This window comes from Hylobates moloch, unplaced genomic scaffold (genome assembly GCF_009828535.3).
Source record: "Hylobates moloch isolate HMO894 unplaced genomic scaffold, HMol_V3 SCAFFOLD_12, whole genome shotgun sequence".
NCBI classification, from domain to species: domain Eukaryota; kingdom Metazoa; phylum Chordata; class Mammalia; order Primates; family Hylobatidae; genus Hylobates; species Hylobates moloch.
In genome coordinates this window covers 81,052,445-81,076,724 of record NW_026652287.1, presented here as the reverse complement: position 1 = coordinate 81,076,724, position 24,280 = coordinate 81,052,445, and the positions used below count along the sequence as shown (strand labels likewise).

At 35.0% G+C, this 24,280-nt stretch overlaps 1 protein-coding gene across 7 annotated transcripts in view; it reads right to left on the bottom strand.

Moving 5' to 3' along the window:
• The window catches only part of ACSS3 (acyl-CoA synthetase short chain family member 3), a 357,152-nt gene that overhangs the window by 161,463 nt on the left and 171,409 nt on the right, over window positions 1-24,280 (bottom strand). For all 7 annotated transcript variants that reach the window (XR_009208841.1, XR_009208840.1, XR_009208839.1 and 4 more), the window contains 3 exons: window positions 8,283-8,471; window positions 4,064-4,198; window positions 12-152 (listed from right to left, as the gene is read on the bottom strand). Coding sequence is in view for 4 of the 7 variants with exons in the window: in XM_058424791.1 (XP_058280774.1) it covers window positions 12-152; window positions 4,064-4,198; window positions 8,283-8,471 (465 nt within the window). In the remaining 3 variants the exon portion in view is untranslated. The remainder of the gene's footprint in view (window positions 1-11; window positions 153-4,063; window positions 4,199-8,282; window positions 8,472-24,280) is intronic.

Here is a 24,280-nt window from a genome sequence, read left to right as displayed (position 1 = left end):
AGAGTGAGTACCTTAGGTAACCCCGTTGTGCCAGATGTGTAAAGAATGTACAGTGGGTGTTCTGAAAGAACAGGAACACAGTCATGTGACTGGGCTTTTGCCATCTCTTCATCCCAATCAAGGTCACGACCTGGAGCCAAAGGAACCGCCTCCTACACAGCAAACATATAAGAATATGTACTGTAATAAGGAGATTAAATCAAGAGAACAAAAAGTAGCTAAATCTATTTAAGTCTGAGCATCTGACTGAAAATCTAGGCCTATATGGCGCTAAACATCAGATTTATGACTAAAAAGTTCCAGTTCATGATTTAACATAAATGTTTATATATAAAGTCCAAAAGTTTTATATTCACTTCAACTAAACTGACAAAAAAAATGTTTCATTTAAATCTAGAGATATCCTTTAGAAATTCAGTATAATGCAGTAATGTTTCCATCAACACTCATAGCTTAAATAACAAGGTTTCATGTTTTTATAGATGTATGTACACCAATAACTTTATAAACTAATTTTTATTTTTCATAGCCTAGTTCTTTTACTTTGCATTTATTATCTTTACAATGATGTGTCAACTAAGCTATTAAAATTTCTCTTCATACAATGGCTTTTAGGAGTAATACCACAGCTACCTTTCCAAGTAAGAAAACATTAATTCTTCTTCCGGAGTAGGGAAGAATTCTACTACAGATTTTTGAAGACTAAAACTCAGTTTTGAAATTTAGTCAGAGTCTGTGATGTATCTAAAATATGATCCAAGTTTTCCTCCTTCTAGATCATTCATTATTCTGGGAGAAATATTTTTTTTTTCTTTTTCTGTTTCAAGAACCAGGCTCTGTGTTGTAAACTTTGTGATGAGTCATGAGTTAAACAGATACACATTTAAAGAAATTAAATAGACTTCTTTAAAAACAGTGACAACGAAATAGCCAGATGGGTGAAAAGCAGGGAAGCAGCTGATGGAAAAGTTACTCTGATGGGGAATTACAGTTATTTAAGTAGAGTTAATGCCCATTAAAAGTCTAGTTTTTTTCTTAGATGTTAGCTGAGCTCAAGATCACACATCAGGAAGTTTATGATTGGTAAACATGTTAACACAAGCACAAGCAAAGTTATATAACACTCAATGAAAGTTAATGAGATCTACTATCTAGAGATGTATGTAACCATTTCATTAAAGTGATTCCCGAGATAAGCCCAAAGATTGAAAAATTTAGAAAAGACAAGCCACTTCCATTTTCTAGGCTGCTTAATACATTAATCAGAGTTGTAAAAACTGTTCATATATTTAAATAGGTACATTTACCAATTAATACTTCAATATAATATCACAAATATGATACCTGTATGAATATACCTGTACGAATAAATACATTTATAGCTAACACATTTATAGCTGAATCGAAAACCCTTTACCAAGTTGAAGTTTCAGGCCAAACTGCTTTCTCCAGCCCCACTCTGATAGGTGCTGGCTCTGCCATTTAGATAAATAAAATAGTTGACTGTGACCAAATCATATGTTTCCATTTCTATTTATGCAATGGATAAAAGCAACTAATTGCAAATTATCAAACTTTTGACAACACAGAGATCTATAAAAATCATCCCACTGCAAAATACAAACATCAATTGAGGGTCACAAAAATAATTACAGGTTGATAATTTTTATAGGCCTCTAATGAAATTAGGACTTCAATAAATGGTTATTCTTCATGCTAAGAAACAGAGGTCTGTGCAAAGGAGATCTGACAAATAAAGAGAGAGAAAAAAATTTTCACATATATGCATTTACTTCTATAGATACATCTTTCCTGATTCTTATAATTCTTAAAAGATGGTATTGGGAGGATGTAGGGGTGATTGATGCAATATCCTTCGATTCCATCATTGCTTACCTGAGGCTTAGGTGTGGCAGCCATGTTTTTACCTCCTCTTACAAAAATGCAATCCTGGTTAATAAGACACACCACTGAGCCTCATAATTTGTGTCTCTCTAAATTCAAAGCAAAGCCATTCCACTGGGCTTAGTTACTGCCAAAACAGCAGGTCTAATAGAAAGAACAAGAGATGTCTACAGCCCTCATCTGTATCACAACAGAGGAAAGGGCCTGAAGAAAAAGAGAGAAGCTGAGAAAGTAAGCTAGTTATTGGAGGGGAGCAGGCAGTTTATTAAGAAGAAAAGAGAAGAGACTTGTATTAGAAAAAACTGAATAAGGAACATTGATACCCATATCCAATGTGTTTATAGTGAAAGAAATAGCATATATCTTGTTGGTTACAAATCATTAAACTGGAGTTTAGATCCTGGTTCTGCCACTTAATAGCCATGACTTTGGGCTATGACCTCTCCATTACTCAGTTTCTTTATCTCTAAAATAAGGCTAGAAACAGCATCTATTTCATTGGTTTGTTAGAATTAAATAAGAAAAAATATTTGGAAGTACTTAGCATTGGGCCTAGAACTTAGTACATCATAAGTTCTGTACAAATTACATATGAATGTGAACAGCACACATATACTCACATATGCATACATTGTGTGTATGTTCCTGCCATTCCTCTAAACTGTTCTTACCCAAAGCCTTCTATATTACTGATTTTGCATTACCTGATTTAAACAGCGAAGAAGCTTTTTAAAAAACGTGCTTGAGGTCTTCTGAAAGAAACTTAAAATTCTTCTTTAAGATCATAAGAACATTAAAATCATTAAGTGCAGCAGTTCATGAACGACAGACTACTAAAACTTTACACAGGAATTTAATGTGGTAATGGGAATTGCTAGGTGGTAATCAAAATGACATATTTTTAACACTCTGTTCTCATATCTTGTCATTTAAGTATTTTCAAAGAAAACTTGTCAGGAGTTCTACAAATTGCACATGATTCTTTGCAGTCTTGCAATTTCACTTCTGCAAAAAAAAATTTAATCTGCTAGAAACCCAAGTTGGTCTCATCATAAATAGCTAGAGATTTGCTTGGGTGAAGAAGTAAGGTGATCATGAGTCCAAAGTTGCAGGAAAAGTACCGTAAATTGTATTCATTGATATACTGTTCTCCCTTCCTTCATGGATCACAGAATAATTTATCTACTTACAATATTCATATTTTGTTTTCCTGAGCATAGTTTTATTTCTGGCCTAAATACTCTTCAAAATTTTAAGAAGATATTTGCATGCAAATTAATCACACCACTCCAAGAATCAGGATAGCTGAGGGATTAAGCATACAGTCAGAGCGCATGCATTCGAATCTTGACTCTGGCACTTTCAAACTGGGCAAGTTACTTTATCTCCATGTTCATTGGAGTCTTCTTTTATTAAAATGATAATAATATTATCATCTAGTTAATAGAGTTACCAGGAAGATTAAAAAATATGGCCGGGCGCGGTGGCTCACGCCTGTAATCCCAGCACTTTGGGGGGCCCAGGCGGGTGGATCACGAGGTCAGGAGATTGAGACCATTCTGGCTGACATGGTGAAACCCCGTCTCTACTAAAAATACAAAAAATTAGCCGGGTGTGGTGGCAGGCGCCTGTAGTCCCAGCTACTCCCGAGGCTGAGGCAGGAGAATGGCATGAACCCAGGGGGCGGAGCTTGCAGTGAGCGGACGTCGGCCACTGTACTCCAGCTTGGGCGACAGAGTGAGACTCCATCTCAAAAAAAAAAAATATATATATATATATATATATATACACACATACACACACACACACACATATATATTCATTAGTAGAATGTCTTAAAAATCATATGGTAAGCAGTCACTTCGTGTTTGTTATTATTATTGTTAATATAATCTGAGCTAATAAAAAACAACAATAGCAATATACATAGAATCCAATTCATTAATCTCACACATCTTTCTGTATTTCAGTCTTTTGGTTTTAAGCTAGATTTTCATGAAGTCATTAAGTCTTATTCATATTTTTTTTTAGAAATAACAATAACATTCAGCAGTATACTTAATAGCTTATAAATCAAGTGTCTCTTTTAAATGGTAAAAACTAAACTCATTATTAGCATATTACCATAAGCAAGAACCAAATTCAATATTCAGATTACCATATTTGGACGATTATAAATGAGAATTTTGTCTGGTCTGTGTTGTCCTATTTTTAGCGCTTCTTCTACAAGTGGTACATACTCTACCCTCCTTCCAGGTTCAATGCCAAATGATGCTGTAACAACCAGCTTGGGCTACAATTAAAAAATAATAATGGAGAGAAAGCTTTAACGATGTTAATTAGGTAATCACGATATTTTAGTTGCAGACTGGCAATTTAACATTTCTAAAGAAATGTCTGAATGATTCTGTTTTCTACTGAATGGTCTGAAAACCAGTAAACCCTTTGTAATTGTTACAGACTTAATCACTTCTATATAAATCTCTTACCTGTTCAAGACTGCATACTCAATGATGTTTTTGACTCATATGTATGAAATGTATAAATCCCTTTCAAATAATTCATTAAGCCAGGTGGATTTGCCATAAACTAGTACAGTGCAAATCTTGAGGCCCCTTACTTGCAAAGGCCCCAATAAGAGCTGGCTGCTGCTGAGGTTCTAGTAGCATTTCATAGGTTTTCTATATATTTCTCTTCTAAATGCCTAAAGAGATTGCAGCAGAAAAAGACCCAAATCTCCAATAATTTGTAATAATTTTTTTCTCATTCTAAATACATATTCATGTTCACCAAATATTACATTATATTATTTTCTTAAAAAGGCTCCCAAATGATTAAAGTTTCAAGCCCCACAAAGCCTAGACCTGCTCCTGTTCTTAAGATACACTTCATATTCTTTACCTGACAACTTGTTAAGTCATTCTTCAAGACAAACACAGGTGTAGGCAAAATGTATCCCTGGTGGGAACCACAGCGTATGTTAACCTCTCTTTTCAGTATATTCTGGACATGCCTCAAATGTTCAGCTATAGTCAGTGTTCATACATCTCTATTACTGCACGGTAAGCTCTATAAGGCCAAGTTTGGATGTCATTTATTTTTGTGTTTCCTATACCTAGCACAGTGCTTGGCATGTCATGAGCTTTCAGTAAACGTTTGTGGAACTCATTAATTTGCAGAAAAATAAGTCCTCATATTTTTAAGTACATTGTCTCTTCACCAAGAAATCCAAAGCAACAGAGACAGATAATAAATTATTCAGAAGGCAGATAATTGACCCAAGGTATTGCATATATTCCTGAATTCTGATTTCTAGTTATAATACATTTCATCTAGGAAAAGTTTATACTGTGCTAAATATATGCATATCTAGTATTGCCTGCTTTTTGAATATAATTTAATATTCATGGAACTGAGGCTCAGTGCAATTACATAGTTTGCCCCAGGTTACAAGTGGCGAAGGCAGAAGGAAGGCCAGTTCTGTCTGGTTGCAGAACCTCTTTCCACCATATCAAGCTGCCTTAAAACAAAAAGGAAAAAAAAAGCAGAAAGTCTTGTTTCCTTCTAAAATATTTTTAAAGGTCAGATATTTGAATATAATTCACATTTTAATATCTATAATACTCACAAAAATAGCTCTAGATAGCATTCCTTAGAATTCTGAATAAACAAAAGCAAGCTACATATCAAATTAGGAGCATATATAGAATATATCAAAGTTTGAATAATTTAATAAAGTCAAAATTAGACTCTTCCTCTGAAAAAATAATTCCTTTCACATTTTTGTTAGCAGTCTTATTGGAGATTTTACTGAGTCTAGACTGACTTGTTAGAATACATCCTTTCCATCTTTTTCTGTTAAAATAAAACTTTTTCTTTAGCCTATTTATTTGAAGATCATGACATCAAAATCATTCCTAATTTCAACTACACACTAATTTTACCCAACTATCTCTGATATATATATCTCCATCTTCTCTCCTTACATTTGACCTGCCCAATTGCCTTGTCCATAAAAGCATTTATTGCATAAACCCCTTAACAAAGGAGTATTAGGGGTGTGGGTGTGTGTGTGTGTGTGTGTGTGTGTGTGTGTGTATGTGTGTGTGTGTGATGGATGAAAATTCCTTAAGTGGTACACCATAAGTTTTTTAAATCTTTATTTTTTTACATATTGTAATTTCCCTATATCTTATCACAATTTTTAGTTTCATTTGCAGGTCAGTGACTGATATTTTTTCCCTAGATTTTCTTCATAGGCATTAACTCAACATGTTTAAAAATAATTAAAGAAAAGATAAAAAAGGACCCAGATGGTTTGTCCACAAATCAGCTTTCTCGTTTTAATAACTAATCTATTATAAGATAAAGTGAGATATGCAAAGCCTCGCTCTATACCTAGTACTCAGGGGGCCTTCAGTATATATTAGCTCTCTTCCCATTACGAATGTCTCATCTTGGGCTTGTAAAACTCTAGAGGTCATCCATCTCTTGCTCTGATAAGTATCTTCCTTCCTTAATCTTCCCAGAGTCTTTTTTCCCCTTCATATTGCCCACTGTTTCACAAACAGACCACCTATCAAAGGTTTTTATTGCAGCTTCCAGCTTCACTCCTACTCACATACTGCAAGACCTGCCTCTTCTTAACATTGCTTAAAACATGACACTTGCCTGTTCAAAACTTTTACTCATTAACAGAATCCATTTCAGACAAAACCTGCCTTTGCAAGCTCAGCTTCTCTCACCTTTTAGTCACATGGGTCTACTTACTGTCCTTCCAAATTAATTTTACCATTTCCTGTCTCTACTGCTTGACTCAGATTCCTTTTTTGCCTTTTTGGATCCTACTATGTCATTCTCTTCAGCTAGCTGAATCTTAGCCAAGATCTAACTCAAATCTCGCCTCCTTCAGGAAGCCTTCTTCGGCCACCCCGACTGAAAGAAAATGCTCCTTCCTCTAAATCAGGGGTCTGCAAACTATGGTTGTGAGCCAAACCCAGCACACAGCCTGTTTCTATAAAATATTATTGAAAAATACACACCTATCGTGTACATGTTGTCTAAGGATGCTTTTGTGCTACAGCAGCAAAGCTGAGTAGGTGCAATAGAGATCATGTTACCCATACTGCCTAAAATATTTACTATCTGGTCAATTACAGTTAAAATTTTTCTAACTCCTGCACCAAATTCATAGATTAATAATAGTTAACATTTTTTAAATGTGTACTATATGCCAGACACTGTGCTGTTTTAGATTAAATAGCTCAATGATATTTCACAACAGACTCACTAAATTGTTATTTTTGTACCCCATTCAAACATATATACTTCCTGGAAGTATATGGATTGTAAAACTAGTTATATGTCCCATCCATTTGATAAGTATTACTTATTATCCAGTTGCAAAGACAGTGTCAGGAACATAGCGGGAACTTAATAAAATATATGTTGAATGAACAAATTAGTTATTAGTCCTTTTCTTGTATGTCTTATACACCCAAATATATGACAAGCTAAGTTGGAAAGCATACACTTTATCTTATAGTTTATATTCCCCAAGGCACCTAGCAAGATGTCTTTCACATAGGACTGACTTTAAAACAAATGTGTGATTAACAGATGTATGTGAAATAAAAAACATTTTATTTATGTATTTATTTAAATATCTTGAAGTCTGGACTTTCAGGGTACCTGTCACCCAAATAGTGTACATTGTATCCAGTAGGTAGTTTTTCATCCCTTATCCCCCATCTGGGTTTCCAATGTCCATTATACCACTCTATATGTCTTTGCTACACATAGATTAGCTCCCACTTAACAGTGAGAACATGAAGTATCTGGTTTTCTGTTCCTGAGTTGTTTCACTTAAGCTAATGGTCTCCAGTTCCATCCAATTTGCTACAAAAGATATTACTTTATTCTTTGTTATAACTGAGAAGTATTCCACGGTGTGTGTGTGTGTGTATATATTTTATTTTATATATTATTATAATATTATATATTATATATAATGTATAAATATATTATATATTATATAAAATATTATTATATATTTAAATATTATTGTATTGTATTGTATTATATTGTATTGTATATTGTATAAATATTGTATATTATATATCACATTTTCTTTATCGACTCTTCAGTTGGTGGTCACTCAGGTTGATTCCATGTCTTTGAAATTGTAAATTAAGCTGCAATAAACATATGCATGTAGGCATCTTTTTGATATTTAATATACTGATTTCTAGAAAAAGTATATATCAACGATCCTATTTGAAGGGAGGATCTAACAAGTATAGATCATTCTCACATGATTCATCCACAGATAAATATGACTAAATTATCTACTTGATTTCCCAAAATAAAGCACTTACCTTTACATGATCAATGCGACTACTTAGTTCTTTGGAAGCAAATCCTCCAAATATGAGACTGTGGATGGCACCTATCCTTGCACATGCCAACATGGTATACATCGCCTGTGGGATCATGGGCATGTAGATAACCACAGTGTCACCTTTATTGATGCCATGCTTGACCAAGACACCAGCCAGCTTGGAGACCTATGCCAAGACCATTAAATCAGTAAAGTGTTTTTTTTGTATTATTTCACTAAACTTCTAACTTAAGGCAGTAATACTAGAAGCTGATCACCCGCTTTGTAGTAGATTAAAGGAGCCTGAGTAACACGTATTTGATGATGATGATAATGCTTTAGATGGTGAGAGTAATAACAATTGTATTATAATCATTGATTATAAACCAACCTACTATTATTATGCCACATAAACGTTATGACTTAAGATTGCTTAACCATTCATGTCACAACATTTTTACTGAGCAACTATTACATACCAGACATGGTATGTAAGAGTTGGGAATGTAACACTGATAAAAGAAAGACACAGAATTGCCCCTGTAGAGCCTATATATTGCAAAAGGTGAATCTGTCAGGTGAACAGAAAAACAAAATAATTACAAATTCAGATAGATGTTGGGTAACTGTTAAAGGAAACAAGTACATATTAATAAAGAAAACATATCATTAAACACTAATAAAGCAAATAAGACAAATTCTGCTATATTATTATTTACATCTAAAGATAAGGTAATAAGGTTCAGAGCTAATAAACAGCTAACCAAGGTCAGAGAACTAGCAAATGCTGTAACAGAACACCATCACAGGTCTTCCGACCTCACATTCTTTGCTCTTTCTACTGCCTTTATAGTTTTTTTTTTACACTAATTATTATACAAAATGACTTTCCTCTGTATTTGGACACAACATACACAGTTCTTTTTTTTTCTGTTTTTGAGACCTCAACATACAAATGTCTCTTCCCCATAACATGTTTTTGTACTTTCTAGCAATAAAGACAAAACAGATTATAAGCCCACATGTGATAAAATTTATTGCAAGAATCCTTCCTGTGGGCAATTATACAGGGGTCTGGGAAGTACTCCCAGACCTTAATGAATAAGTAGCTCAACATTCTTTTACTTAAAATATATATATTAAGTATCTATTATATGTCAGATACTGTTTTCAGATACATCAGATAAATAAACAAGACAAGACAACAATCTCTACCTTGTAAGTACTTATACTTTAGCAGAGAAAATACTCACAATAAGCAATAAGCGCAATAAATAAGTAAATTATCTATTATGGTAAAAAAATCTTCAATCATATGGAGGAGGGAAGTAGAGCAGAGTAAAGAGGATTCAGACTGCAGGGGAAGGGGTGGATATAATTCTCACTGGGAGCTCACTAAGAAAGCAACAGTTTCGTAAGACACGTAGAAGGTTGAAAAAAAAGTGGATATCTGTGAATGTACTATTTTAGGCAAAGAGAACATCAGTGAAATACAAACATGTAAGAGGTAAAGGAGATCACATGTGATGCGATTAAGGAACAGCAAGGAAACCAGGGGCCTGGAGAAGAAACAAGTGACAAGACAGTTGTCGATCAGGTCAGGGGGCAAGAGGGCCTGTGGGGGCACAGTGGGAAATTGGAAGGACCATGGCTTGCCTTTGAATGTGACTGTCCAACACAATGAACAGAGGAGGCTTGGGAGAAGAAATTAGGCCACACCTATTTATGGTTCCTTTCATTTTTGTCTCTCCTACTTTCTGAACAAGTTTAAAGAATTCTGAATCCTGGCCGTTTTTCTCTTTTCTATTTATTCCCTTCCTCTGTATAGATGGGGAAAGGTGTGGTGAAGGTTAAGGGATCTGGTGAAAGACAGAAAGAAAAAAAAAACCACAATTTTAGTGTTTTATTCTACTTTATATTGCAAACTCTATAATTGAATGCTATGTTTCAAGAACTTCAAAGACGCTAGCAGATTATGAGAAAGATACACCAAAGTAATAAAAATCACGAACTTGAATTATATATGGAACTCAAAAAAACAAGATGAAAATTGGAAAGTTATATCCAAACATCTCAGTGTGCAACCCCTGCAGAAAGTGACCATGCTTCATGATCACATTACTGGTTATGTCATTTAAGGTATCACACTGAGAGAGACCAAGGAGAATAGCTAGTCATAGCCAAAGCTGTGACTTCAGTATCTTGAATTGTGCCAGTTGTTGAATAAAAATGACATTCAACCAAGGCCCACACTACCAATAATTCAGTAACTTTATAATCCAGTCTCGCTTTACAGTGTTGCTGGAAGATGCCCACAAATTTTCTGTCCTCTGAAAGAAATGAGATTAAAAAATAACTAAGATCAGAGCAGAACTGAAGGAAATAGAGACACAAAATTTCCTTCAAAAAAATCAATGAATCCAGGAGCTGGTTTTTTGAAAAGATCAACAAAATAGATAGACTGCTGGCAAGACTAATAAAGAAAAAAAGAGAGAAGAATCAAATAGATGCAATAAAAAAAATAATAAAGGGGATATCAACACCGATCCCACAGAAATACAAACTACCATCAGAGAATACTATAAACACCTCAACGCAAATAAACTAGAAAATCTAGAAGAAATGGATAAATTCCTGGACACATACACCCTCCCAAGACTAAACCAGGAAGATGTTGAATACCTGAATACACCAATAACAGGCTCTGAAATTGAGGCAATAATTAATAGCCTACCAACCAAAAAAAGTCCAGGACCAGACAGATTCACAGCCAAATTCAACCAGAGGCACAAAAACGAGCTAGTACCATTCCTTCTGAAACTATTCCAATCAATAGAAAAAGAGGGAATCCTCCCTAACACATTTTATGAGGCGAGCATCATCCTGATACCAAAGCCTGGCAGAGACACAACAAAAAAAGAGAATTTTAGACCAATATCCCTGATGAACATCGATGCAAAAATCCCCAATAAAATACTGGCAAACCGAATCCAGCAGCATATCAAAAAGCTTATCCACCATGATCAAGTTTGCTTCATCCCTGGGATGCAAGGCTTGTTCAACATACGCAAATCAATAAATGTAATCCAGCATATAAACAGAACCAAAGACAAAAACCACATAATTATCTCAACAGATGCAAAAAAGGCCTTTGACACAATTCAACAGCCCTCCATGCTAAAAACTCTCAATAGACTAGGTATTGATGGGATGTATCTCAAAATAATAAGAGCTATTTATGACAAACCCACAGCCAATATCATACTGAATGGGCAAAAACTGGAAGCATTCTCTTTGAAAATTGGCACAAGACAGGGATGCCCTCTCTCACCACTCCTATTCAACATAGTGTTGGAAGTTCTGGCCAGGGCAATCAGGCAGGAGAAAGAAATAAAGGGTATGCAATTAGGAAAAGAGTAAGTCAAATTGTCCCTGTTTGCAAATGAATGACTGTATATTTAGAAAACCCCATCATCTCAGCTCCAAATCTCCTTAAGCTGATAAGCAACTTCAGCAGAGTCTCAGGATACAAATTCAATGTGCAAAAATCACAGGCATTCCTATACACCAATAACAGACAGAGAGCCAAATCATGAGTGAATTCCCATTCACAATTGCTTCAAAGAGAATGAAATACCTAGAAATCCAACTTACAAGGGATGTGAAGGACCTCTTCAAGGAGAATTACAAACCACTGCTCAACGAAATAAAAGAGGATACAAACAAATGGAAGAACATTCCATGCTCATGGATGGGAAGAATTAATATTGTGAAAATGGCCATACTGCCCAAGGTAATTTATAGATTCAATACCATCTCCATAAAGCTACCAATGACTCTCTTCACAGAATCAGAAAAACTACTTTAATGTTCATATGAAACAAAAAAGAGCCTGCATTGCTAAGACAATCCTAAGCCAAAAGAACAAAGCTGGAGGCATCACACTACCTGACTTCAAACTATACTACAAGGCTACAGTAACCAAAACAGCACAGTACTGGTACCAAAACAGAGATATAGATCAATTGAACAGAACAGAGCCTTCAGAAATAACACCACACATCTACAACCATCCAATCTTCGACAAACTTGACAAAAACAAGAAATGGGGAAAAGATTCCCTATTTAATAAATGGAGCTGGAAAAACTGGCTAGCTAGATGTAAAAAGCTGAAACTGCATCCCTTCCTTATACGTTACACAAAAATTAATTCAAGATGGATTAAAGACTTAAATGTTAGACCTAAAACCATAAAAACCCTAGAAGAAAACCTAGGTAATACCGTTCAGGACATAGGCATGGGCAAGGACTTCATGACTAAAACACCAAAAGCAATGGCAACAAAAGCCAAAATAGACAAACGGGATCTAATTAAACTAAACAGCTTCTGCATAGCAAAAGAAACTACCATCAGAGTGAACAAGCAACCTATAGAATGGGAGAAAATTTTTGCAATCTATCCATCTGACAAAGGGCTAATATCCAGAATCTACAAAGAACTCCAACAGATTTACAAGAAAAAATCAACCCCATCAAAAAGTGGGTGAAGGATATGAACAGACATTTCTCAAAAGAAGACATTTATGCGGCCAAAAGACACATGAAAAAATGCTCATCATCACTGGCCATCAGAGAAATCCAAATCAAAACCACAATGAGATACCATATCATACCAGTTAGAATGGCAATCATTAAAAAGTCAGGAAACAACAGGTGCTGGAGAGGATGTGGAGAAATAGGAATACTTTTACACTGTTGGCGAGACTGTAAACTAGTTCAACCATGGTGGAAGACAGTATGGTGATTCCTCAGGGATCTAGAACTAGAAATACCATTTGACTCAGCAATCCCATTACTGGGTATATACCCAAAGGATTATAAATCATACTACCATAAAGATACAGGCACACGTATGTTTACTGAGGCACTATTCACAATAGCAAAGACTTAGAACCAACCCAAATGTCCATCAATGATAGATTGGATTAAGAAAATGTGGCACATATACACCATGGAATACTATGCAGCCATAAAAAGGATGAGTTCATGTCCTTTGTAGGGGCATGGATGAAGCTGGAACCCATCATTCTAAGCAAACTATCACAAGGACAGAAAACCAAACACTGCATGTTCTCACTCATAGGTGGGAATTGAACAAGGAGAACACTTGGACACAGGGCGGGGAACATCACACACTGGGGCCTGTCATGGGGTGGGGGGAGGGGAGAGGGATAGCATTAAGAGAAATACCTAATGTAAATGATGAGTTAATGGGTGCAGCACACCAACATGGTACATGCATACATATGTAACAAACCTGCACGTTGTGCACATGTACCCTAGAACTTAAAGTATAATGAAAAAAAATTCAAGACCTTGTGTGAAACAAAGATCTCAAAATGGTAGGTCACAGCCAAATGTGACCAAGATGTATTTAAGTAGGGGCCGTATCACATATTAAGAAAATGAACCAGCATATTAAATTTAGTAGGTTTCACATACAAATCTAGATCTCCAGTTTCTCTAGAAAAATTGTAAATTCTATCAGCACCAGGCCTGTGTTCTTGAATAACAGCAATCAATTGAACCAGATGATCAGCCTAGTGGTTTGCCATAGAACTCACTATTCCCAGGAGCATTTATCATACAGCTTGCATTTTTTTTTCATTCTGAGTTTAAAATATACTTTTTTACCTCTTATTTATTTTATGTTATATGCTTACACCATAGTTCCCTAACCATACAGAAAGTGTAATATATACCGACAATTGATTTTTCTCCCATCCACCCACTTCTGTAGGCATCTGAGTTGTCAACCACTGCCCTGAAAACAATTTTTAGTCAAATTAGGCTGCACCAGGCCTGTGTAACCACTAGATGGAGTCTATTTGGCCTTGCTTGTTTCAGCCGCTCCTCAATGTTTTGATACCCTGATAACCACACCAGAGTTGGTCTACAGACAAAAGGTTTACAGAATCAATCATACGATTTTCTTTTCCAATAGTTTTCAGGGCTAAATGTCACCCTGGTAAAATTTTCCATTATAATTTGTAAATCTAAATATATATGTATAAGAATATGTATGGGAAAACATATGAGTTCATAATCACTCAAATAAAATGTTATTGGAACTCCAAAACAGAAGGCATTTAATACTGCCATTTCAGGGTTCACCTAGTTTTTATCAACTTCAGGTGGAAAATTATCAAAGAAAAAAACATGTATTATTTTTATGGAATGACATATTCTTATCCTACCATAAATGTCTGAGTGTAGAGTTACAATTTCTATTATTAGCAAAAGGGAAAATATTTTAATATAGGTTGTTTATAATAAATAGTTTTTCAACTGAAGAAAAGTTAACCATGTGCCATTCACCCAATTTACATTCATCTTTGCACCTTCTTAAATTTGTTTTTTAATTTATCAATAACTTGATGGTTTTATACAAGGACAGACCAGTAAAATTCATTTTCAGTCTGACATCAAGGGCAATACAGATCCCAGGGGAGCAAGGCCAGCTAGCATGAGGATACTATGCTACCAATGTGTGAATAACTGGGCTGTGAAGGAAGCCTAGAGGAAATGAAATGAATGTATTTATTTAGATATAACAATGTGTGACTCTTCCCACTAGAAATTATATGAATCATTTTGGTACTAATTTAAAGCCATTTTAACACATAAATGTCCTGTCATTGGTTCAATTTATGTAGTATCAGCTGTATGTCCTAAACTGAGGTTAAGTCTACAGATACAAAAATGAGAAGGAAATGGTTTGTCCTTAAACCAAAGAAATCTGGAGTCTGGAAAAAAAATCACATATAGGAATAATAATTGTAAAGAAAATGCAACAACTGAAATTTATATATTATAAAATCGTATGCACACATATTTGGTTTATATATAACATAAATATAATATATAATGCATCAGATAGAAGTAAAAGCTTTAAATTTCAGTTATAAAATGAAAACATTGCTATGAATAATGAAAACTAAATTAGTAAAAAATTTTGTTATCATTCTGGAAAATCTTTCAAAAATAGTCTTTGGGGTAGTATAACTTTGTGACCAAGTGCTCACAGCTCAAATATAAAGATTAGTCAAAACTGGCCAAAAGTATGTTCTACAGAACAAATTAGCACTTGCTTCACAAATAGCAAATGTGCTCACCTAAGGAAAATCATGCTTGTACGAAAAAAGATAGCTCTAGTTTCCAAATTGTAGTAAAAATGCAGTGATCATGGGCAACTTCAAAACCACATCAAAAAAACTATGAAAAAGCAGACAGGGAAAGCATATTTTCAAAATGCCACAATGTTACATTGCAAACCCTGGTCTAAACAGTAACAAAAAATAAAACTAATTTAAAAACCAACTATAATATCTGAGGAAACAGATTACTAAAAGTATGGATAAATGAATTGTTCTTGAGAATATGTATAATTTTCATAGGAAGAGTTATATAAAATACTTGCACCTTACTTTTAAACATATTATATTAATCATACACATTTTTGTTTGTTTTCCTTGTACACATACAGACAGCCATTGAAAAGATTAAAATTTTAACTATAATGGATAACTTATTCTTTAGTCCATGCATTAACTATGCATTCAGGTAAATATCTGTGAAAATAATTAGTTATTCTAAAACTGCTTAAGATCTGGAATGATAGTAAAACTATCTTTTTGGGAACAGAATTTTTCAGGAATATAAATATTTTCATATAAGAAGCTTCTAGAAATGTAACATTTTTAGACAGTTACAATTTATTAGATACAGCATTGAAATAATTTTCATTTAAGATGATACTATGCTAAGCCAATTTATTTTGAGATATATCTCTTAAAACCAGGAAAGTTAGAGATGTTATTTAAAAAAGAAAAATCTTTCTTTTAAAGATAAAAACATTACATTTACACTTACAAGTAAAATGTATTATTATTTATCTAAAACACAGAGGAATACTTATATTTAAGAATGGCATTGTATTAAATTTTTCAAGAAAAATTACAAAATGCTGTCTTACATTCAAAATAGTTATCTGATAGTGGTCTAGAAAACATTTACTAGCACATTTCTTCTCAAATAATTTTCCCCAAATGAAAGAGTAAATACCATTACTCAGAATTATCATTTTTCTCATTACCAGTTTCTTCACACGTGGGTTTCAATCAATATTTAGTCATTTTCAGACTATGTATTCACAAGCAAAGTGAAATAGATAATGATTTAATCCCTTTAGTTCAAGCTCAAAATAATCAATATTTCAATAATCTTTTTGCTTTCAAGACTACTGTTATTTTCAGACTGTAATTTCACAGAAAAGTAGTTAAATCCTATATTTCCCTATGTATATATGCTCATAGTCTTGATAAGGAATATTGTCTTCCATTTCTTTGATACTTATGTTAAAATTTACAAGAAAAATCAGAATTCATCACATCTTGTAAAGCATATTTTGTTAACTTTAAAACAATATTTCTGTGTAACAGTCAGGCCATTGTGGACAGAGAAAATAATTCTATGTCAAGGAGAAGTCCATGGTCTAAAAGAATGGAAAATGTAATTGATGCCTGTTATTAACACACAACAGGACTAGGGTGCATGCAATAAAAAGGAAAGAAAATACATAGACAAAGAATAATTAAGGATTGCATCCACTTTTTACCATTTTAACATCTCTCCACTATAGACATTAATAATTGGGTAATTGTAACTTCCTCTTGCTTTTACTCACTGGAGAGTTTCTGCCAATATCTCTAATCATCACGGCATGTGCCATTTGGCTGAAAAAGTGAAGGCAGTTTAGTATAGAAAGAGAAAACATTCAGGATGAAGAGGGTTGTGAGATGAACTGGAAAGGTATGAAGAAACCAGATTAGATATGATACAGAGCCTTGTTCTGCCCATCAAGTTTAGACTAACCCGAACAACAATGTGTGAAAACTGAAAAATGTTCATCCTCTTTAAAAGTAAATGCTTTCCACATTCTTAAAATGTAATGATTATTGCATAAACTAGAATCAATAATGTAAAGATTATTGCATAAACTCGATTATTGTGTAATAGAGTAAAAATAAATAAGTCTGTTTGAGAAATATTAAGAATGGGGCCACGGTTTGGGTTTTAGCAACTGATTGGAAAGTGATGCCATTCACATTGGACATGTTTAAATTTGAGATGCTAGTGGAAGAACCATGTATAGACACCTACTCGGCAATCCTGCATATGATCTCAACATCAGAAGACAGATGTGGGCTGATGACACAGAACTGAGAATAGCCAGCGTTGCCACTGGGAGTAACCATCACATATGTGGCAGAAAAGGCCATTGGCACAGATATAATCACCCAGGCGGGATGTGTAAAATGGAAAGAGAAGGCAACCTAGAAGCAGGTAGTGAAGGGACAGGCAAAAGAAGCATTTAAGAAGGATAATTAGACAAAATGAACACAGGAAAGAAAGGAAAATGAGGGCAGAATGGTATATAGAAGTAAGTGAAGACTGGCAGAGAATGGACAAAAATGTTAGACATAATAAAGAGAGGAAGTAAAATATTGAACACCTATTGGAATTAATAAGAAGAAAGCATTAATAACCTTAGCTAAATGAGGCAGTAGCATATTTTAGAGGGCTTTGGTTATGTGTGTGGTAAGGAAGTTAAAAAGGCATTTTTCCAAACTTAATCAGTGAATGAAAATAGATAAGAAACTAGCTAGTGGTAGAAACATTTATGCATTTTTTTGTTGTTGTTTTTTGTTTTTTTTTTTGAGACGGAGTCTCGCTCTTTTGCCCAGGCTGGAGCGCGGTGGCGCGATCTCAGCTCACTGCAAGTTCCACCTCCCGGGTTCATGCCATTCTCCTGCCTCAGCCTCTCAAGTAGCTGGAACTACAGGTGCCCTCCACCACGCCCGGCTAATTTTTTGTATTTTTAGTAGAGACAGGGTTTCACCGTGTTAGCCAGGATGGTCTCGATCTCCTGACCTCGTGATCTGCCCGCCTCAGCCTCCCAAAGTGCTGGCATTACAGGCGTGAGCCACCACGCCCAGCCCATTTATGCATGTTTTTAAGAGAAAGAGCCAGCAGTGAGATAGGTATAAGATAGATTAACAGTACAAGAGCCCTAAAAAGAATTGACAGAATGGCTGCAGGAGACCAAAGAAAGATTAGCTTCTATTTTAAAAGGAGGGAAAGAGAAAACAATGGGTGTGGATACAGGCAAGTCTGTAGGTCTGGTGATAATAAATTTATATAATCATCGCTAGGTTTGAATCAATGTACGCTGTTAAGCTTGAGGCACAGAGGCAGGAAAGCCAAAAGTTTAAAATGGCCTTTGGAGGGTAAAAGAGAAACTTATTCGAGAAACGCTAAAGAAAAAAAGAAAATGCAGCATTGAAGTCCCAGTGGACACTGGAGACCATAAATTTATATCAAATCTATATTTGTAGTTATGTGACTTTTCTTTAACAGGATTCAACATATCAAATACAGTAATGAAGATAATAAGAAATTGGATTGACCCAGATCTGGAGTTTTGCCACAGAAGTGAAATGGAACAACAATATGCAGGAGAAGTGAGGATACTGGTAAGAGATGAGTTGTGTGGTTAAACTAAAAAACCTAACCCGGATAACAGAAAGGTGAACACAGAAAAGACCCTTACCTAGTGACCACACACCATCAAAATCGTTTAAAATTAGTATTTCATGAGGCCAACAAATATATTAAAAAGTGCTCAACATAACTAATCTTTAGAGAGATGCAAATCAAAACCACAATGAGATACCATGTCACACCAGTCAGAAAAGCTATTATTAAAAAATCAAAAAACAACAGGTGCTGGTAAGGCTGTGGAGAAAAGGGAACACATACACACAGTTTGTGGGAATGTGAATTAGTTCAGCCACTGTGGAAAGCACTTTGGAGATTTCTCAAACAACTTAAAACAGTAGTACCATTTGACCCAGTAATCCTATTACTCGGTATATACTCAAAGGAAAATAAATATTTGGTAGAAAATAAATCATTCTACCAAAAATATACATGGACTCGTATGTTCCATCATTGCAGCACTATTCACAATAGCACAGACATAGAGTCAACCTAGATAACCACCAATGGTGGACTGGATAAAGAAAATGTGGTACATATACACTACGGAATACTATGCAGCCACAAAAAAAAGAACAAGATCATGTCCTTTGCAGCAACACAAATGCAGCTGGATGTCATCCAAAGCAAATTAACACAGAGACAGAAAACCAAATATGGCATGTTCTCACCATGTAGGTGAGATCTAAACATTGTGTACATATGGAAATAGAGACGAGAACGATAGACACTGGGCACTGGGGACTATAGAGAGGAGAGGGTGGGAGGGGGGTGAGGGCTGAAAACCTATCAGGTACTATGCTCATCTGAACAACAAACCTCAACAACACCCAATTTATCCATGTAGTTAACCTGCACATGTACCCCCTAAACCTAAAATAAAAGTTCAAAAAAATACCTGTGGTATTTAAACAGGTATTGTGTCTAAAAATGCATGCTATCTAAAAATGTAGTTTTATTGCACTGTATAACAATATGAGAGGTTTAAAATAGACACTCTAAAAGTTATATCCTAATTTACATATATTCTCTATCCTTTCTCCACCTTCTATCTACCAAAAAAGCAAAACTGTAGGATCCTCTCATGTATCTGTTTCCAGCTAGCCTTCACAAAGTCTTCCTTTAATCTTTTGGAAATTATATCCATGATTGCCCGTTTCCCCTCCACCGTTCACCCCAGGATTCAATTTATCCCACTTCAGGAGATATTTAATTGAATCTGCTTTTCTCTAACACTAACATTTCCAGTAATTTTTAATTCATTCACATTCATTTATTTCCCTCCCTTATGAGTACTGCAAGAATATTGATTTTTTTTTTACTGCAAATGCATTGTATTTCAACTATATTATATGTTAAGCAGTTGGGTGGCCAGACTGGAACCCAAACACCACTCAGAAAAGTACTATTGATATATATATAGAGAAATAGAGTACAAATTCCTATTTAAAATTTTTCAAATGATTTTTTAAAACATAACACAATTCAAAGTTGATTAATTTCTGTACACTTCCTAGAGTATTTGTAAAGAAAATATCCCAAGTGCTGAAGAAAGCTTTATTACATATAAAAAATATGTAACCCACCTGGGCTAAAATGAAAAAGAAAATTCAACTATTAGAAAGGTAACTTTTCACAGTTATGCATTCACATATACAAGCATTCTGAAAAATCTAGCATAATTGTGTGGCTAATGTACACACTTCCCCAAATGAGTGTTCGAAAAGGTACTGAATCTACTACACTCTATTAAAAAAGGCTATTCAATTCAACACGAGTTTATGTAAGTTATCTAGATAAGGTTGTATTCCTTCAGTGAACATAATATGATAGTATGATAGTAATAACTGCCTCACATATTTGTTTATACAATAATAAACATGCAAAATGTGAAACAAAGTTGTTACTTTAAAACTATCACTGTTGTCTGCTATATACACTTCATTAAAGGGCTAGCAAATAATATTTTTTAAAGAAAATTAATTTCTACTGTTAATGAAGGCCAGATTCCTTTTCTCTTGATCTAATAAATTGTTTATTGTAGTGTTTCTCCAAGTAGAGTCTGTAGAGATATTCTCGGGGCCCATGAGTTCTCCGTGAGAATTTTTTAATGTTGTGTTTTCATTTTGATACAATTAAAAAATAATAGGCTGGGCACGGTGGCTCATGCCTGTAATCCCAGCACTTTGGGAGGCCAAGGAGGGCAGATCAAGAGGTCAGGAGATCAAGACCATCCTGACCAACATGGTGAAATCCTATCTCTACTAAAAATACAAAAATTAGCTAGGTGTGGTGCCATGCACCTGCAGTCCCAGCTACTCTGGAGGCTGAGGCAGGAGAATTGCTTGAACTGGGAGGTGGAGGCTGCAGTGAGCCAAGATCACGCCACTGCACTCCAGTCTGGGCAGCAGAGCAAGACTCCATCTCAAAATAATAACAACAATAATAATAATAATAATAATATAGCATACTCTGGATTACCTGAGCACTCATGCAGTTTCACTGTTTATTTTTATAATCTCATGCAGAATAAGTAAAGGTCAGATAAGGTTATGGCACACTGTATAATCAAAGGCTCTATGGAAGTTCAATTACTAATATGTGACAAGAGAATTGAGGCATCACAGGGAACATGTCACCGAACTCAAAGCCCCAGGGTCACAGCATCAAACACACTTTACGATCAGTCATTCAGCTCCAGTAAAGCAACATCATTCATTATAGTAAATTAATATTGTCATATTGAGCTCGATTGGCTTTGTGGGTTTGTTCTTACTCTGCCTATAACTCAGATTTGGTTTTATATATGTACTAAGCTGTAAAAAGAGAACATTAAGGCCTAGGCTTAGTAACACACTAAAATAAAAATAATTTAAGTCAATACCAAAAGTGTGTAAAAATGTTTTGCCTTTATAAAGCATTTGTATGCCTCACTATTTCATGGGGGAAAAAAGCCAAATTGGTTTCTTAGAGGCTTTTTTCTCTTAAAGAAAGACAAATATAAAAGATGCAAAAGATGTCGACAGGAATCCTGCTGCATTGTTTAGATCAATTCTGCCGTGATTATTTAATCAAAGTTTTAATTAAGCAAACACCCCCAGTACTTCCACAGGCAGTACATAAAACATGACAACTACCCTGACTACACCAACCACACTTCCCAGGATTGGGCAATGTTCCTGTTAACCTTTACGGTTTCTTTGATCAATACATACTGAAAGCCAATCAATATAATGTGAAGGTCTCATAAAGAACTTGCCAAATATCCCAGGAATGGTACAAGGACATGAGATCATTGCAACAGCTGGATCAGTTTTAACAACATCTACATCACTCAACCAAAGGAGCCTACACATTTAAAGAGAAGAAAAATTCACAAATATAGTGCATACACTAGTAACTAATAAACAAAACAAACATAGATCATCGTATGTGCCAAGAATTTATGACAAATATTCTAAAATATATCAAATTTCCCATAAAACCTATCCATGATAAAGTTAATATTATTCAGCTTTGTAATGGAAATGAAATGCTTTTAAATCAAGTATGGCATGAGAAAATGAACAATCAATATCTCCAAGGTCTCTAATCTTGACAATAATTCTAATGAATGCAATCTATATTGATTTATTCAAATTCATTCACTTAACTATTACATATATCTACACTGTGCACAAATGTGAGCATAAAACTTCCAAATGAATTAAAATAATTTAGTGGCATCATTTTTCATAGCTACATATTTATCTATTTCAAAAAAACCTTATATGAAAAATACTTTGTCTTATATATTCAAAATGTGATTCTAATATATTAATTTGCATCACTTTAGCCACTCAGTGTCCTTCAGTTTATGTCAGTTAGCTTTATCCTCTACTTGTTATGAAAATTATGCTAGGTTAAATGATTTTATAGTTTCATATGTTAATTTTTAAAGGTAAGAAACAGAAAATTGTTGATGCATTCAGCTGTCTTTACATTGCTGTATAACAGGTACAAGTGTTCATTGTGACCAGCTCTCCTCACTTCCACTTGTAAGGACATGTTTTTTTCTTCTTCTATTCTCTTCCTACTAAACTTTGACTGCCTGTCTCCTTCTTTTATTCTCCAACAATCTTTCTTTATTGTTTCCTACTTAATTTGTCTTATTGTCCTAGAACTTAAGCCAACAAAAGCAGTTGGTTTTGTTCTCAGGGTGCACATTTTCATTATTAACTATGTCAAATCCACCTCTTGGATAAATCTTCTGCAGACCTTCAGGGGACACCTGTGGAAGTGTCACCTATGTGTGGGGCACACACTTCTATTTTTATTACGTGACCCAGCTTCTACATCACCTCCACAGTGAAGTGTTGCGGGAAGTCAGGGACCCCAAATGGAGGGACCAGCTGGAGCCACGGCAGAGGAACAAAAATTGTGAAGATTTCATGGACATTTATGACCTCCCTAATAATACTCTTATAATTTCTTACACCTGTCTTACTTTAATCTCTTAATACTGTTATCTTCATAAGCTGAGGATGTACATCACCTCAGGATCACTGTGATGATTGCGTTAACTGTACAAATTGATTGTAAAACATGTGTGCTTGAACAATATGAAATCAGTGCACCTTGAAAAAGAACAGAATAACAGTGATTTTAGGGAACAAGGGAAGACAACCATAAGGTCTGACTGCCTGCGGGGTCAGGCAGAATAGAGCCATATAGCATAGACAGCCTATAAATAGACGTGCAAGTAGGGAAGATATTGCTGAATTCTTTTCCTAGCAAGGAATATTAATAATTAAGACCCTGAGAAAGGAATGCATTCCTGGGGGGAGGTCTATAAACGGCCGCTCTGGGAGTGTCTGTCTTATGCGGTTGAGATAAGGATTGAAATACGCCCTGGTCTCCTGCAGTACCCTCAGGCTTATTAGGGTGGGGAAGAAACCCCATCCTGGTAAATTTGAGGTTCTCTGCTCTCAAACCGTGTTTTCTGTTGTTTAAGATGTTTATCAAGACAATACGTGCACAGCTGAACATAGACCCTTATCAGGAGTTTTTGATTTTGCCCTTTGCCTTGTGATCTTTGCTTTGCCCTTTGCCTTGTGATCTTTATTAGCCTCAGAAGCATGTGATCTTTGTTCTCCTTTTTGCCCTTTGAAGCATGTGATCTTGTGACCTACTCCCTGTTCTTGCATCCCCTCCCCTTTTGAAATCCTCAATAAAAACCTGCTGGTTTTGTGGCTCAGGTGGGCATCACGGTCCTACCGCTATGTGATGTCACCCCCGGCGGCCCAGCTGTAAAATTCCGCTCTTTGTACTCTTTCTCTTTATTTCTCAGATTGGCTGACACTTAGGGAAAATAGAAAGAACCTATGTTGAAATATC